The sequence below is a fragment of the Lonchura striata genome, chromosome 39 (assembly GCF_046129695.1).
Source record: "Lonchura striata isolate bLonStr1 chromosome 39, bLonStr1.mat, whole genome shotgun sequence".
Classification (NCBI taxonomy): Eukaryota; Metazoa; Chordata; class Aves; order Passeriformes; family Estrildidae; genus Lonchura; species Lonchura striata.
Window position 1 is genome coordinate 189,326 of NC_134641.1, and position 16,073 is coordinate 205,398.

The 16,073-nt window shown below is 51.3% G+C and overlaps 2 protein-coding genes across 2 annotated transcripts in view; one reads left to right on the top strand and one right to left on the bottom strand.

Moving 5' to 3' along the window:
• The window catches only part of LOC110484126 (uncharacterized), a 187,648-nt gene that overhangs the window by 27,658 nt on the left and 143,917 nt on the right, over positions 1-16,073 (top strand).
• Positions 4,092-5,024, bottom strand: LOC144248170 (olfactory receptor 14J1-like). The gene has a single exon (XM_077789917.1). It carries the CDS (start codon positions 5,022-5,024, stop codon positions 4,092-4,094), a length of 933 nt encoding a protein of 310 aa, XP_077646043.1.

Below are 16,073 nucleotides of genomic sequence, written 5' to 3' on the forward strand. Positions count from 1 at the left end.
CGTGCAGTACACCTGGAACCAACTGCCCCAGGGTGGAAGCACAGCCCCACCATCTGCCATGGACTGATCCAGGCTGCACTGGAAAAGGGTGAGGCTCCAGAACACTTGCAATACATCAACGGCATCATTGTGTGGGGGAACACGGCAATGGAAGTGTTTGAGAAAGAAGAGAGGATTGTCCAAATTCTGCTGGAAGCTTTGCCATCAAGAAGAGCAAAGTCAAGGGACCTGCCTGAGAGATCCAATTCCTTGGGTAAAGTGGCAAGATGGACAGAGTCAGATTCCAACTGAGGTCATCAATAAGATCACCGTGATGTCTACCCAGCACCAAGAAGGAAACACAAGCTTTCCTAGGTGCCATAGGTTTTTGGAGAATGCCCATTCTCAAGTACGGCCAGATTTTGAGCCCTCCCTACCTGGTCGCCCGCAAAAAAAAAACAATTTCCACTGGGGCCCTGAGCAGCAACAAGCTTTCACCCAGATCAAGCAGGAGATCGCTCATGCTGAAGCCCTTGGCCCAGTCAGGACAGGACCAGATTTCAGAAGTGTCTTCAAAGTGGATAGACTATATTGAAAACAATGCAGAGATAATTGTTTTGTCCTTTTAACTTTTCTTACTTATATCTTGATATCAGCAATATCCAATTGATATTGACCCCCAGCACCTTGTTATACAATCTGAATACATATGAAAATCATGATCCTTCATGGCTGACAATCAATAACACTTTGTCCCTACCCACCCCCCACCATTTCCCTCATCCAACCCCTGGCACTCCTATGGATCAGGAATGTTGTGGCCAGAAGGACCAGGGCAGTGATTCTTCACCTGCGAGACAGAGTGAAAATTTAACAGGGTAGAAATCCATTTGGATTTCGGTGAAATGTGCTCCTTTGAGCTTGCTAACATGAGTGAAATATTCTGTTTAGTCTGGTAACTGCAGCACTAGCAAAGTTGCCCCAGCTAAAGAGAAAGAATGCAAATTTCCACACTAAAAAGAGATAAGAAAGACTCCTTGGGCCTTTAAACAGACCACGCAGAGTGACCCAGGAGTTCTTTCTGTACTTTCTGACAAAAACAAGTGTAACTAGCTCTAAGTGTAACATTAAATCATCAGAATGAATATGCATGAACCTATTGTGAAATTCAATGCCTATGGAAATTAATTAAGGGTAATAAAAAAGTTTTGGGACTTCTTAGGGGTGTGCATGTCCATTGAAGGGCGATGAGTCCCTACATGTGTCCAGCGCTGCAAATAAACATACCATTCCCTACAAATCTTTATTGGAATTGTGGGGTTTTTATTTTTCATCCATGTTTCACCTGTGCTGGGCACTGGTTGGGCAGCACCTTGAGTGCTGGGTCCAGTTCTGGGGTCCCCAATTTAGGAAGTGTCGGAGTCCAGGACACTGCAGCACCAAGGGAATCAACAGGGCACTCTGAGGCCTCATGGAACCAAGAGGCCACTGTGACCTTGCAGGCCCTTGTGGAACCATGCAGAGCTTTGTGACAGAGCAGGACCTCGTGTCATGATGGGGCCACTGTGACCCTGCAGGGCTCCAGTGACCCAAGAGGCCTGAACTGCTCCTCAGGGACTCATGGAATGAAGGAAACATGTTTGACACCGTGGTGGCCCTTGGGACCAAGAGGCCATTGTGGCACTGTGGAAGCAAGGAGAGCATTGTCGCCCTGCCAGACCTCATGGAACCAAGGATCCACTGTGACACTGCAGGGCCTTGGGGGACCACAGTGACATTGTGACACTGCAGGGCCCAAGGATCCAAGAGACTCTGTGACACCAAGGGGTCCCATGGAACCAAAGGGACATTGTGACACTGGGAGGCCTCATGGAATCATGGAGACCACTGGGACACTCTGGGGCCTCATGGAACCCTGGTGATACGAGGTTGTCTGGGAGTGTTGATCTGCTGGAGGGTAGGAGGGCTCTGCACAGAGCCCTGAACAGGCTGGATCCAGGGCCCAAATCCAACAAGGTGAGGTTTAACAAGTCCCAGTGCTGGGTCCTGCACTTTGGCCACAACAACCCCTGCAGCACTACAGACTGGGGACAGAGGGGCTGGACAGCAGCCAGGCAGAAAGGGACCTGCAGGGACTGATGGACAGCAGGCTGGACATGAGCCAGCAGTGTGCCCAGGTGGCCAAGAAGGCCAATGGCTCCTGGCCAGGATCAGGAATGGTGTGGCCAGCAGGAGCAGGGCAGTGATTCTTCCCCTGTGCTGGGCACTGGTTAGGCAGCACCTTGAGTGCTGTGTCCAGTTCTGGGCCCCCAATTTAGGAAGGACATGGAGGGGCTCGAGCATGTCCAGAGAAGGGCAACAAGGCTGGTGAGGGGTCTGGAGCACAAGTCCTGTGAGGAGCGGCTGAGGGAGCTGGGTTTGTTGATATTGGAGAAGAGGAGGCTCAGGGAAGAAATGGTGGTGTCAGGGCACACGTTGGACTTGATGATATCCAGGGTCTTTTCCAGCCTTGCTGGTTCTGTGATTCTCTGAAACCACCCTTGGAGCAGTTGCAGGAGGAGCCCTGGGCCTCCTCTTCAGAAGCTCCAGCAGCCCAGGTCCCTCAGCTTCTCCTCACAGCCCCAAAGCCCATCCTGTCAGTCCTGCAGAGCCTCTGCAGCTCCTCCTCACTGCCCAGAACAGGGAGCCCCACAGCCAGACACAGCAGCCCAGATGTGCCCCCCTGGCCTGGGGTGCCTCTGGCAAGGGAGCAGCACCAGGCACTGCAGGAGCCTGCAGACAATTCCTGCAGCACTTGTGGGATGATCCTGCTCCCCAAGGGATGTTCCCATGGTGCCAAGTCAGGAACTGCAATGGGGAGTGGGGCCAGAGAGGAAAGGGCAAACAGGGATGGGCTGTTTGCAGGGGAGGGAACAGGGGTGGGCAAGAGGAAGGAATCTGGACCAGGGAAGAGTAAAGAAAGCAAAGGGGAAGCCAAGGAAATGCTCAGGGCAGTTTGGGGGTGGCTGCCAGGCAGCCCTGGCTCTGAGCAGCAGCAGCGTCTGCAGTGGGACAGGAAACTCCCAGCTGATGGGAACAAACTTTCTGGCTGACTGCAGAGGCCAGGACAAAGCTGAGTGGTTTCCCTGGCGTCCCCCAGCCCTTCCTGGCCCCAGGGGCTGATGGCATTTGTGCTGCCTTAGGTTCATGTCCCCACAGCACCAGCATGGGGGTGCTCCCGCCTGCTGTGTGCAATGCAAACAGGGGCTGCTGAGCCAGTGCTGCCGTGTCTGTGCCTGCAAGGATGTGGCACCTCTGTGAGCTGGGGGAGAGGCCAGGGCTGCAGAGGGGGGATGTTGTTGGCAGCTCCATGAGGACGCTCTGGGACGCTGCCCTGGGCTGTGCAGCGCACTGGGGATGGATCAGCCCCTGCTCTGCTGCTCCTTCCCGTCTCCCCCAGAGCCCTTGCAGAGCACCAGCCGTGCTGTTTGCCCCCAGCCTGCCCACAGCCAGCCTGGGGCTGCTCACGGGGGTTTTCTGTGCTGAGCATTGGCCTGGCCGTGTTCTTGAGAGAGCCTGGGCAAGGAGCCTGGAGCCCCCAGGCCCTGGCCTGAGGCGTCAGCGCTGCCCCAGCAGTGCCCATGGCCTGTCCCTGCTGCAGCCCCGGCACTGCCACCCCCAGGACTGTGCCCGGCCCCGAGAGCACTCAGGCCCTGCAGCAACACCAGGGCCACCAGGGCAGCAGGGCAGGGCCACGGGAGCAGCACTGGCAGCACCAAGTGCTGCTGCTCCTGGGCACAGCTGCTGTGCCAGCCCTGATCTGCCCCAGCTCTGCACACAGACATTGCTGCTGCAGCTCCAGAGAAGGCAACAAAAGGGCATCTCTGCAGAAAACTGTGCTGGGACATCCTTTAGTTCCTTTAAAAACACTGAGAGCACAGCCCCTCAATGACACAGTCTGTGGCCACAGGGAAGGTGGGGAGAAATAAAATGAGAAATGACACAAATAATGACATTTCTTTGTGGACAACATTAAAATGTAAAACAAAGAAAAAGAACCTCGAAGAGGAAAACAACAAGAAGTATCAAAGATAACTTTTATTACAAGTGATTTCCAGAAATTGGCCTGCACTTTAATGTTCCTGAAAGCATCCAGTCATCTGTCTCCACACTGCAGCCTTGAGCTCCTGGTTCCTCAGGCTGTAGATGAGGGGGTTCAGGGCTGGAGGCACCACTGAGTACAGAACTGACACTGACAGGTCCAGGGATGGGGAGGAGATCAAGGGGGGCTTCAGGTGAGCAAACATCATAGTGCTGACAAAAAGGGAGACCACAGCCAGGTGAGGGAGGCAGGTGGAAAAGGCTTTGTGCCGTCCCTGCTCAGAGGGGATCCTCAGCACAGTCCTGAAGATTTGCACATAGGAGAAAACAATGAACACAAAACAACCTAGTCCTAAACAAGCAGTAACTGCAATGAGCCTGAGTTCTCTGATGTAGGATTTAGAGCAGGAGAGCTTGAGGATCTGTGGGATTTCACAGAAGAACTGGCCCATGGCATTGCCATGGCACAGGGGCAGGGAAAATGTATTGGCTGTGTGCATGAGAGCATTGAGAAAGGCACTGGCCCAGGCAGCTGCTGCCATGTGGGCACAAGCTCTGCTGCCCAGGAGGGTCCCGTAGTGCAGGGGTTTGCAGATGGACACGTAGCGGTCGTAGCACATGATGGTCAGGAGGAAATACTCTGCTGAGATGAAGAAGAGAAAGAACAAGACCTGTGCAGTACATCCTGTGTAGGAGATGTTCCTGGTACCCCAGAGGGAATTGTGCATGGCTTTGGGGACAGTGGTGCAGATGGAGCCCAGGTCGCTGAGGGCCAGGTTGAGCAGGAAGAAGAACATGGGCGTGTGCAGGTGGTGGCCGCAGGCTACGGCGCTGATGATGAGGCCGTTGCCCAGGAGGGCAGCCAGGGAGATGCCCAGGAAGAGGCAGAAGTGCAGGAGCTGCAGCTGCCGCGTGTCTGCCAGTGCCAGCAGGAGGAAGTGGCTGATGGAGCTGCTGTTGGACATTTGCTGTGGCTGCACATGGGCACCTGTTCATGGAGAAAGGACAGTGAAGAATTAGAGGCAATGCCTGTAACCAAAATCAAAGACATTTCCCATACCCCCTCCCCTAGAACACACATAGACAGTCTTTTGTGTTCTACAATTCTGGGGTTTTCTTCATAAACACCCTTATATGAGTACTGCTGTTCCTGGAAGTCAGAAATCCTCAGCATTTCTGCTTCACTCAGGGAGAAATGAATAAGTTTTGTGCAGCAAAGTGATGAGAGGAGAGTGAGGGGAGATGCTCTGTCATTCTGACCTCTTTAGAATTTCTCTGGGCTTTACCCTTTCTCTGGATTAGGATGATCAGCTTCAAACATTTTCCCTAAAAAACCCCCAGGTACTGCTGAGAGTAGATGGATCCACCACAGCCCAGCTCCACATTTGTAGGCAAGGACTCACATTGCTCATTTCACCAACCCAGAAGCATTTTCAGTCTCAGAACACTTCTGCCTTTCCCCATCAATCTTATAACTCAGAGATGCTCTAGGACATGTTTGCACCCTGGATTGAAGCTCCCAGCTTCGACTGAAATCTCAGGGACACTTCCAAGTGTCCCTCTGATGGCACTGGATGAAGGGAGGTGCAGGTCCTTCCCTGGCTGCACTGCCAGCATTGCCCAGAGCCGGGCACTGGGGACAGCTGTGTCACCCTGAGCCAGCTGTGCCCCTGTCAGAGCCCCCAGTGCCGGGCAGCTGCTCCCAGCCCTGTGCTCTGCAGAGGGAACTGGGCCCGGGGCTGCAGAGCTGCCCCACGGCTCTGCTGCAGCTCTGCCTGCACAGGAGGGGCTGCACGCCTTGGAGCCCCGGCCCTGAGGGCAGAGGCTTGGCTGGGGCACAGGAGGGAGGGGGCTTGTGCAGAGGGAGGGGCTGCACTGGAGGGGATCCTCTGGACATCTCTAAACTCTCCCTGCCTCAGCATTTCTGGGTTTTGTTTTCTCTCCTTCCCTGATCTTCTCTCTGCTTCCTGGAGATTTTCCTCCTGCAGGTGTCTCCCTGTGCCTGATCTCTCCCTGCCAGCACTCCCAGACCCCAAATCTCTGTGCACTCTCCTTGGCCTGACAGAACCCTGCCTGTTTGCAGGGCACTGGCTGGGGGCAGGTTCTGTTTGCAGCTTGGAGAAAAGACAGCTCAGACTGAGCCTGATGGCTCCAGCAAAGGTGATGCTGCTGCTGTCCATGGGCAGAGGGGCTGAAAGCACATTAGGGATCTCCTGTGAATCTCTAGATCACTAAAAGTAACAGTTCAGATACCTCAGGCAATTCTCAAAATTCCTAATCAACCTTTAATATTTATCCCCCATCCCTGCTATTCTCCAATAGTAGAAAACAGAATACAAAGTCTTTGAAATGTCCTCATTTTTATAAAAATCCTTGTCTTGGAAATATTCTATGGAGGATCAGAAGCCCTCACCATGTCAGAGCTCCATGAGCATTTCACCTCCCCTGCACCAGAAATACTCAGTACTCACAGGATCTGTGGGCATTGGGATGTTCCAGCTTTAGGAGGTCACTGCAGGAGCTGCAGCTGCATTGTCCTGCAGCCAGAGGTTCCTGTGCCAAGGGCTGGCAGTGATTCTGCCTCAGGCATTTCTCAGCCCCTTCCCAGCCCTGACTGATTGAAGCCCTCTGTGCCTCTGTGCTGTGCCTGGGCTGGCTGCAGGCAGTGCCCCAGCCCTGCTGGGCTGGCAGAAGAGCTGCTCAGCAAGAGAAATGTGCTTTTGAAGCTCTGCTTGGTTACCAGCATCACCCTCTGTGCCAGGAGCCCGGCCCAGCTCAGCAGCACAGACACAGCACAAGGACTTTAATGACCCTCTGGGGCTCTGTGCTCAGGCCCTGAACATCAGGCCCTGAGAGGGAGCTGCAGAAACCTCTCCAGAGCTCCAAGCCAGAATCCAACTCCAAAGTTTCTTGGACTTTTAATGGGTCCCCCTGAGGGACACAACTGAGAAAGTGTCCCCAGGCCCCAGGCAGAGCAGAGAACTGGAGGCACTGATGGCAGGTGGGGACAAAGAGAAGCCAAGTCTTGGTGCCCTGGGGCACAGCAGGGTCTGTGCCACCAAGGGCTGTGAGGAGACACCTTGTCCTGAGGCCCTGGGGCCTCCTGGCACAGTCCCAGCCAGGCTGGGCACTGTCAGCCCCTGGTCCTGCCCTCAGCATCCCCCCCATGCCCACATCCCAGTGGCCTCAAGGATCTGCTGGAAGGAGTCCCTGGGGAGCCTTGGTCAGGAATGGCCCTGGGGGCTCCTTCATGCTCCCAGGGACTGCAGGTTTTTCAAAGGACTTTGGCTTTTGCTTTTGTCTTAGAGTCTCTGAGAGCTTTGTGCAATCATGGCCTCCAATTATCTGCTGTAATTAGTCCCTGGAGAGGCTTTGAAATTAACAACACTCAGTGGAGCCCTTTAATGCTTCAAGGTACTTCAGTTATTTTAAGGTACTTGGTGATTTCCTTTTGCTACAGATTCTGTGAGAGATTTGTGCAGTCATGGCCCCAATTATCTGTATTAATGAGTCCCTTGAGAGCTTTGTAATGACACTTAGTGTGGCTCTTTAATACTTTGAGATACTCAAGGTTTTTAAGGTACTTTGGATTCTCCTTTCCACACTGTCTCTGAGAGTTTTTTGTGCCATCCTGGCCTCCAGTTTTCTCCTCCATGGAGTCCATAAGGAGCCTGTGTTGGGGATGGACCTCAGTGGGTCCCATTAATGCCTTGTGACACTTTGGGTGTTTCCTCTGTCTTTTAGTCCTGGAAAGGTTTGTGCAATCTCCTCTCAGGCCCTGAGGTTCAAGGACTCAGCTCCAAATGCACCACGAGTCTTATTAGGATCAAGCAAGTCCCGACAAACCATGGCTCTGCCTTGATTTCTCTCTTGTCTGGAGCAGTTCATCAGGAAGTTTCTGTAGTGGTTTTAGTTTACCAATTTGAGATTTCTCAGCAAATGCATTAATTAGTGTGGTGGGTTCAGTGCTGGCTAATTACCAGTACATTCACTAGAATATACTTACTAATTTCCTGCTCTAAGATTGGATTAGGAGAAAGGCAAAGTGGACTAAAATTTTAAGAGGATAAAGAGAAGTTTGTTAACAATAACTAAAAGAAAGAGTAATAAGGATCAGAACAAAACTTTCAGAACAGTTCTCCTCCTCTTCATGCAACCTCTTCTTCCTAAGTGACAATGTAGCGTCAAAACTTAAAATTTTCTGTCAGTTTACCACGTCCAGGATAGTCTTTCTTTACTTCACTTAGGGAGAAAAGTTCCTTTTCTTAATGTTGTGGAGACTTTTCCACAAGAAAACATTTATCTTATGGCTTTTCATTTCCACGAATAACAGCTACCTGGAAAGATCAGCAATTGTGATGTCCATGCCATTTTTTCACAGTTTTCCCACAGCTGTGTTTAGGGGCCATGTCAATTTATGGGATATTAGTTTCAAGATGAGCTGCCCTGTGTCCTTTTCTCTCACTGGAGGGAGGATGGCAGCACTGGAAGGGTCAGTATCCCCCCGGGGCCGGCAGACAGTTCCATGAGCCCAGCCGGGCTTGGTGGCCAATTCTTATTTTGTCCATGATTCATGGACATGAAGACCAGTTGTTTTCCACAGTAAGGAAGGAACAGAGCCCCAGTGTTTTAGGGGTAGATGAGAGGTGACACCAGAGGACAAGGCCAGCCAAAGCTGCCAGACTTTATTCTGAGAAATGCCCTTGAATAAGGGCATGTTTTAGGCAGAATGTCAGTATTGGCTATGGGCATCTGAAAAGATGGAGAGTTCTTTTCCATAGCAAGGAATGCGCAGATCCCCATTGCTCCAGGAGCTGATGAGAGGCAGCCCTTGACATCCCAACATCAGCCAGACATGTCAGGTGGCCCCTGGCAGGCCAAGCCAGCCAGACCTGTTCCATGTTCCCTTGCTTCCATGGGGCCCCACAGTGTCCCAATGGTCCCTGGCTTCCAGGAGGCCCTGAGGTGTCACAATGCCCCCTTGGTGACACGAGGGCCTGAAGGGTCGGAATGGTCTCCATGGTTCCATCAGGCCCCACAGAGTCATAATGGTCTCTGGGTCCATGAAGCCCCACGGTGTCACCATGGCCCCTTGGTTCCATGGGCTCCAGTGGTGCCACAATGATCCCCTTGGTTCCATGAGGTGCCCACAGTGTCCTCGTGGTCGCTGTCAGAGGCTGGATGAGATCGATGTCCCGAGACACCTTGGGATGCTCGGAATGCCCGTGTGGGGCCGGGGCCGGGTCAGGCCTTGGTTTGTGGTGGGACAGAGCCCCGCCCCCAGCCTGGCCTGGCAGAGCTGTCAATCACACAGCAGGGGCAGTGCTGATTGGCTGAGCTGTCAACCAATCACACACCAGCAGCTGGTGCCTACCCTGACTCTGATTGGGCAATCACCTGGCAGTCCCACCCCAGGGGCGGGCCCATGGAGGCCCAGGGGGTTAAAAGCCGGAGCACGAGGCCAGCCCATGGTCTGGATCCTGCCTTCTCCTGGGGTTCCTCTGTTGGTGATTCTGGAACCTGAGCAGTTGGTGCATGTGTGCGTGTCTTTCTATAGATCTGCTGCCTTTCTACTCTTCTCTATTTTTTCTCCTTCTAATCCTGCTTACCTGGAAGATTTTTGAGTAATATAACATCTTGAGGGTTAAAGGTTTTTAGGCTGAATGGGCTAAGTTAATGAAGTTAATGCTATAATAAGAGTTTTATGTAGAACAGGGTGTTGTATGAAACCCTTTGCCAGAGTTCCTTAGTTATATATCTTTTGCCAGTAATATTTTGTGTCGTTTTGACCTCTTAGCTCAGTTGGTTAGAGCATGGTGTTGGTATCACTGGGGCTATGGGTTCAATCCCTGTGTGGGACATGCAATGAAGAGCTGGATTTGATGATCCTTATGGATCCCTTCCCACAAAGAGTATTCTTTGCATCTGGCCATGGAGAGAACATCTGGTTGGTGTTTCTCTTGTGCACCAAACTCAAGTAAAAGAACCTTTGGTCAACACCAGCACTTCAGAGTATTGGGATGTTACAGCCCTGCAGGCTCACAATGGCCTCTTGTGTCCATGAGACCCCACAGTGTCACCCTGACCCCTTCGATCCATGGACCCAACAGTGCCACAATGATCCCCTTGGTTCCACAACTTCCCACAGTGTCACAATGGCCCCTTGGTTCCATGAGGATCTGCAGGGTCACACAGGTTTGTGACATTTGTCCTTGCTGCCCCTCACATCCCCCTGCCCCACAAACAGCCCCGAGCCACCTGTAAGGGACAGGCCCTGCTGTGCCAGGCTGGGCTCAGGGCTTGGCCTTTCTGCTTCCCCCAGCCAGCCCAGGCCTTGCTCAGCATTGCAGTTCCCTGCTCTGAGCCTTGGGCTCCCTGCAATCCTGGCCTCAAGGATCTGCTCTCACCGGTCCCTGGGGAGCCTTTGGCAGTCCCTGCCCTCAGTGAGGCCCAGTGATGCTCCAAGGGACTTGGAGTTTTGCTCCTGACTTCTTGAGCAGCTTCTTCAGCCTTCTCTCAGTGCCTGAGGGTCCTGGACAGGGGCTCAAATCCACCATGGGGATCATTAAAATACAGAAAGCCCGTGGAGGATCTTTCTCTTGCTTCAATTGTCTTCAGCTCTCCAGGACTTGTGCAGCTCACTGGAGTCAGTTTGGAGTTCCTGTAAGGAGGAAGATTTCAAAGTGCACCTCATAACCACTTTTTCTTTAATCAAGTGAGTATATTTTCATTTTCCACTTCAGAGAAGAGCTGATAGAAGCATTCTCCAGATGATCTTGATGCTCAGTGTCTCCTTAGGAGGTCTGGGCATGTAGAAGGATGAGCCCCCTGAGGGCTGACCCTGTTTGGACAAGCTGCTCCTCACCCCCAGCCTCACCATGTCTGACATTGCCCACCTGGCACTGACATCCCTGTGCCCTGCAGCAGAACCTTGTCCCTGAGCTCTGCAGCTCCATGTCCCAGCCCATTGCACCGTGTCCCACCTGCTCTCCTCAGGGCTCTGCCTGCACACAGGCCCAGGAGAAGATTTCCTGTTGGGAAAGAAAGAATGGAAAAGCCTGAGCAGGTTTCCTAAACAACAAACCCCACTCAGGAACCACCTGCTCAGTACAGGCTGCCTGGAATGGTGTCACCTTTCTACAAAGGAACAGTGTGACCAAAAATGATCACTGGAAGCAGAATTCTCTGAGTCTCCCAGCTGAATTCTCTGTCCTGGTTCTTTCCCTGGATCTCTGTTGGTGGATGCGGCTGGTGCCAGCCTCACCTTTAACTTGTCTTTGGAATGCAAACAGATGTTTGCAGCTGTGTTAAGCAGGATTTGTTCAATGTTTCTATAAATCTTTTGTGTCCCCCATGGAACAAAGGAGCCATTTTGGCACTGAGGGGGTGACATTGAAGCAAGGAGTCAATGGTGACCCTGGGGTCCCATGGAACCAAGGGGCCACTGTGACACAGCAGGGCCACGTGGATCCAATGGTCCATTGTGACACTGTGGATCCAAGGAGACCATGGAGACACCCCCAGAACCTCATGGGACGAAGGAGTCCATGGTGACCCAGCGGGGCTGCATGGAGCCAATGGTCCATGGTGACACTGCCCATCCAAGGAGGCCATTTGGACACTGTGGAAGCTCATGGAGCGAGGTGGCCATTGTGACACTGAAGAACTTCATGACACCAAATATCCATAGGGACACAGCAGGACATCATGGAACCCAGGAACTGCTGTTGGCAATGCAGAAACTCCTGGAACCAGGGGCTGTGGTGGCACTGCAGAACCAACACAGCTGCTGCACCTTGTCCCCTGCCCTGCACAGCTCCTTGGGAGGCACGGCAGGAGCAGCACCCTGGGAGCCTCGGGAATGCCCCTCTGGGATCCATGGCACACACTCCCAGGGGCTGGAATTCCAGTTCCCAGCCAGGAAAAGATGTTCCTGCTCTTGAAGGCAAAGCTCTTATAGAAGAGTCAAAAGCCGAGTGGAGCAAGATCTTACAGTGACATTTCACTGCCAGCCTTCATAACTTCACCCGTGGTTGTTGTAGCTCATGGATTGGGAATGAAATCAGGGCCGGGTCTTTGGTGGGAGCTGCCCTGGGTCAAGGGAGACACTGAGAGAGAAACAGAGCAGGCAAAGAGAGGCAGGAGAGAAAGGAGGTGTTTTGGTTTGGAATGACAGGTGTCTGCTAAGGAAGGCAGGAGCCTCCCCTGAAATGGAAAAATGTAGACTCTTTCTTTCAGAATTGGTATAAATTTGAAATTAATGAGGGCTCTCAGGTAAAAAAATGGGAGCAGGAATAACAGCTTTTTATTAGGAAAGAAAATGAAAATATGAACAATGCAGTGAACCAAAACAACACAGAGAGCCAGAATACCTGACACTGTGTTGGACAGGGTGTTGGCTGCAGTCCTATTGTAATTGTGGCTGCAGTCCTCCTGGAGTGTCAGGTGTGGTTCTGTTGGAGAAGTGATCCTGTAGAAAAGGGTGTCTTCTGAAGAGGAAGAGGCAGCTGTTCCTCTGGGAAAATCCAGCCCAGAAAAAGCTGTGTTGGTGGGCCAGAATCTCAAGACTAGATGCAGGTAGGAATGCTTGGCTCCTCTCGCTGGGCAGAGCATCTCACAATGGGATGTTACAGTTCTTATCAGTCATGCAGTGACATTCAATAGCCCATTATCAGCAGATGTCTCCCCTGAGGGAGGATTGATTATGGAAGAGATAAGGAGAAACTGCCCACTTAACACAGGACAACTGCCATACAGATGGCAAATAGAACACATCTTGCTTTTCAGTCTGGGACAGGAGGTCACAAACAAAATCAGCTGAGAAGGCAGCACTCTGAAAAGCAAACCAGAACTGACAGAAAATGAATGGGACAGAAATCAGTAATTCTGATAGTTTTATTTATTATAAAAATAAATCACACCCACCCAGCACCACACAATCCTGACCCCACAACCTCAGATTTGGATCTCACTTCTTCCGATCTCCTTCCACCCCCATCTCATCCTGGAGGTTGAGGAATTGAGTAATTTTGGCACTGGACTGAGGTGGGAACCAGCCATTTTGAGGTGGGTTGTAGCTAGTTTGGGGTAAGACTGTGGGGCTTCCAAGGGGATTGAGTAATTTTGAGGTGAAAGTGCAACCCACCTTGGATTTTGGAGTGCAAAGATATGGAGAATACTACCAGATATCCCCCAAGAACCCACAAATCCTCCAGAATATGTTCCCAAACTGTAAACTCCACCTCAAATACCTCTTAAATGGTGGGACTTTTGACATCTCTGGTCAATAATAATTTTAGTCATTTTTCAGGTGTTTCTAAGTGAAAAAGACAAATCAGAAGAAAATTAGGGCCAAACCAAAACCAGAGACCCCTTGAGCATCCCCTGGGAACTGGACAAAACAAACTCAGCAGAAATTAAACTTTAAAAAAAAAAAAAAAAACCAAAAAAAAACACGTGGAAATCTGGCCCAATACAGATTATTAAAAGGAAGGGAAAGGTCTGTGTAGCTGTCACACAGGTGACAGGGATCAAGAAAATAATGCTTCTCCCCTCCCCAAGCCTGTGAATTCAGGAGTTATTTGGGAATTTAGCTACTTGAGCTGGGCTTCTTGTAGGATTTAAATACCCTTGTGTTCTTCACTTTGGGGTGAATGATCCTTGTCAATCTTGCTGGTATCATTTGTTCCCTTTCCTCCAGTGATTTTAACAAACTTTTCAAAGAAGGAAAACAAAATATTTTCTTTACACTGGCCACCCACAACAGCCATTTTCCTCATAAGTTCTCCCAAAAGTCACTCAGAGGAAGCTGCATCCAGGTTTCTAAGAGTTCCTCTAGAAAGAGCCATGAGCTCCTCAGAGGAGGGAACCAGGCTGTTGTCAAAGGCACTTGGGGTCAGACAACAGTGCCCTGAAATCACTGTTAGGAAAATGAGGCCTTTTTGTTCATAATATAGAGTCTCCCATATTCACAGAATAGAGTTTTAATTAGAGTTTTTACTTGTCTGAACATGTTCTCATTTTGCCAGGCATTCCAGTGACTATCTCAGGCATTCCAGTGACTATCTTTCAAGGACGACTTCGTTACAAACTTTTTAGGGAGTTAAAACTGTTTTGAGAAAGCTGCTGCTAGGCACCCAAACACCTAAACGAATAGATATGTTTCAAGGATAGTTCCGTTACAGACTTGGCAAAACATGTAAACGTGCCTAGAGATAACATTTCTTGTTTTTGAGGGAATTTCCAGGTCGCAGAGACAACCTTAAAGAAGACCACTGGCGCCACCAAAAGGCAGAGAATGACCACCTAACAACAGGGTGCGCCTGCGCAGAAGAGACACCAGAGCGTCACCAGAACGTCACACATCCGGAAGAGACAACCCAATAAGTGGGGGGGAAACGGAGAGCTAGGCGCGGTAGTTGAAACGACTGCCGCCCAGCGCGCGCTGGTTTGCTTTCGCTTTCCGCTATTAATAAATCCTTTTAATTGGATTTGACAGCCTATTGTGCTCGTTTATAACAATTTGGTGCCGTGACTCGGATCGGGATCTGGGGAACCTCTCTCTGAGAGGGGCGCCACGATTCCGCTCCTTTGAGCGGACTCAGACCGGGGTTTTTACCCTCATCCCGACCGACGAACCTAAAAGCCTAGAGAGCGAAAGCAAAGAAAGGGAAGCGGGCCCAGGGTACCCCGTAATTTTTGTGCACAAAAGTCCGGACGAAGACGCAGGACGCGTGAGTATAAAGGGGATCCGTTCGGGCGGGGTTCGGGATCCCGGAGTACGGCGGGTGTGTGTGTGTGTGAGAGGAGGACTGGCAGCCGGATTCTCCAAGCGAGTGTGGACCCTCAGTAGTGCGTTTTCCAGAGCCCGCGAGGGCCTGGGCCACGAACCAGGGGAAGCGATTGTGCTGTCGTGAGTGATTGAAGGTACTCCGGAGGACATGGGGCAGGGAAGAAGCAAGGATAAATCCCCCTCCCCGGTGGGGGTAAAACTTCCCCCAATTCCTAAGGAGAGTCCCTTAGGGTTTATGCTAACAAATTGGGAGCACTTTCCAGGGGCACCTGGGAAGGATAAGGCAAAGATGATACACTATTGCATAGAAGTATGGGGAGGACAAGAGATTTCTAAAGGAGTGTTTTGGCCCGTCTTTGGATCCTCAGAGGACTGGGTAAAGCAACTGTTGAATGGTTGGGTACACGCTAAACAACCTTCTAACCCTGAGGAGAGTGCCTATGCCCGAGTCTGGATAGAAAAGCCGGAGGTGCTCGTGTTTAAACTCTCGGAGGTTTCAGGGGGAAAGAAAAAGAAGGGGCGAGCGGAAGAAGTAATCATTGCACCCCCGCCCTACATTCCCCCTGCGCCAAATGCACCCCCTCCTCCTCCACAATCGGATGAGGAAGAATCAGACTCAGACTCTGATCAACCCTCAGGCTCGCGTGGTCCTCTTACCCGAAGTAAGACGCAAGGCAAACTATTTCCTTTAAGGGAGATGCCGATGGGGGGACCACAGCCGGGGATTGGATTTATTTCGGTGCCCTTAAGTTCGGGGGATGTTAGAGACTTTAAGAAGGAGATGGGAAATTTGCTAGAAGACCCCCTGGGTGTGGCAGAGCGGGTGGATCAATTTTTAGGTCCTAATATATACACTTGGGAGGAATTACAAGCTATACTTAACATTTTATTCACGGCCGAGGAAAAGAACATGATAAGAGTTGCTGGAATGCGGGCCTGGGATGCCCTGCCCGCGCATGCCCAGCAGCCAGCCGACACCAAATGGCCTCTCCAGAATCCTAATTGGGATAACCAGGATGAGGCTCATAGAGCTAACATGCGGGACTTTCGGACCATATTAATTGATGGCATAAGAGAGTCCGTTCCTAGGGGCCAGAATATAAATAAAGCATTTAACGACCGACAAAAGAAGGATGAAACCCCCACTGAATGGTTAGAGAGGTTAAGGAAAAGTTTTCAGCTGTACTCGGGGTTAGATCCGAATAACCCAATGGGACAGGCA

Excerpts from the sequence above, each read along its gene's own strand:
- LOC144248170 (XM_077789917.1), bottom strand. The coding sequence starts at position 5,024 with ATGTCCAACAGCAGCTCCATCAGCCACTTCCTCCTGCTGGCACTGGCA.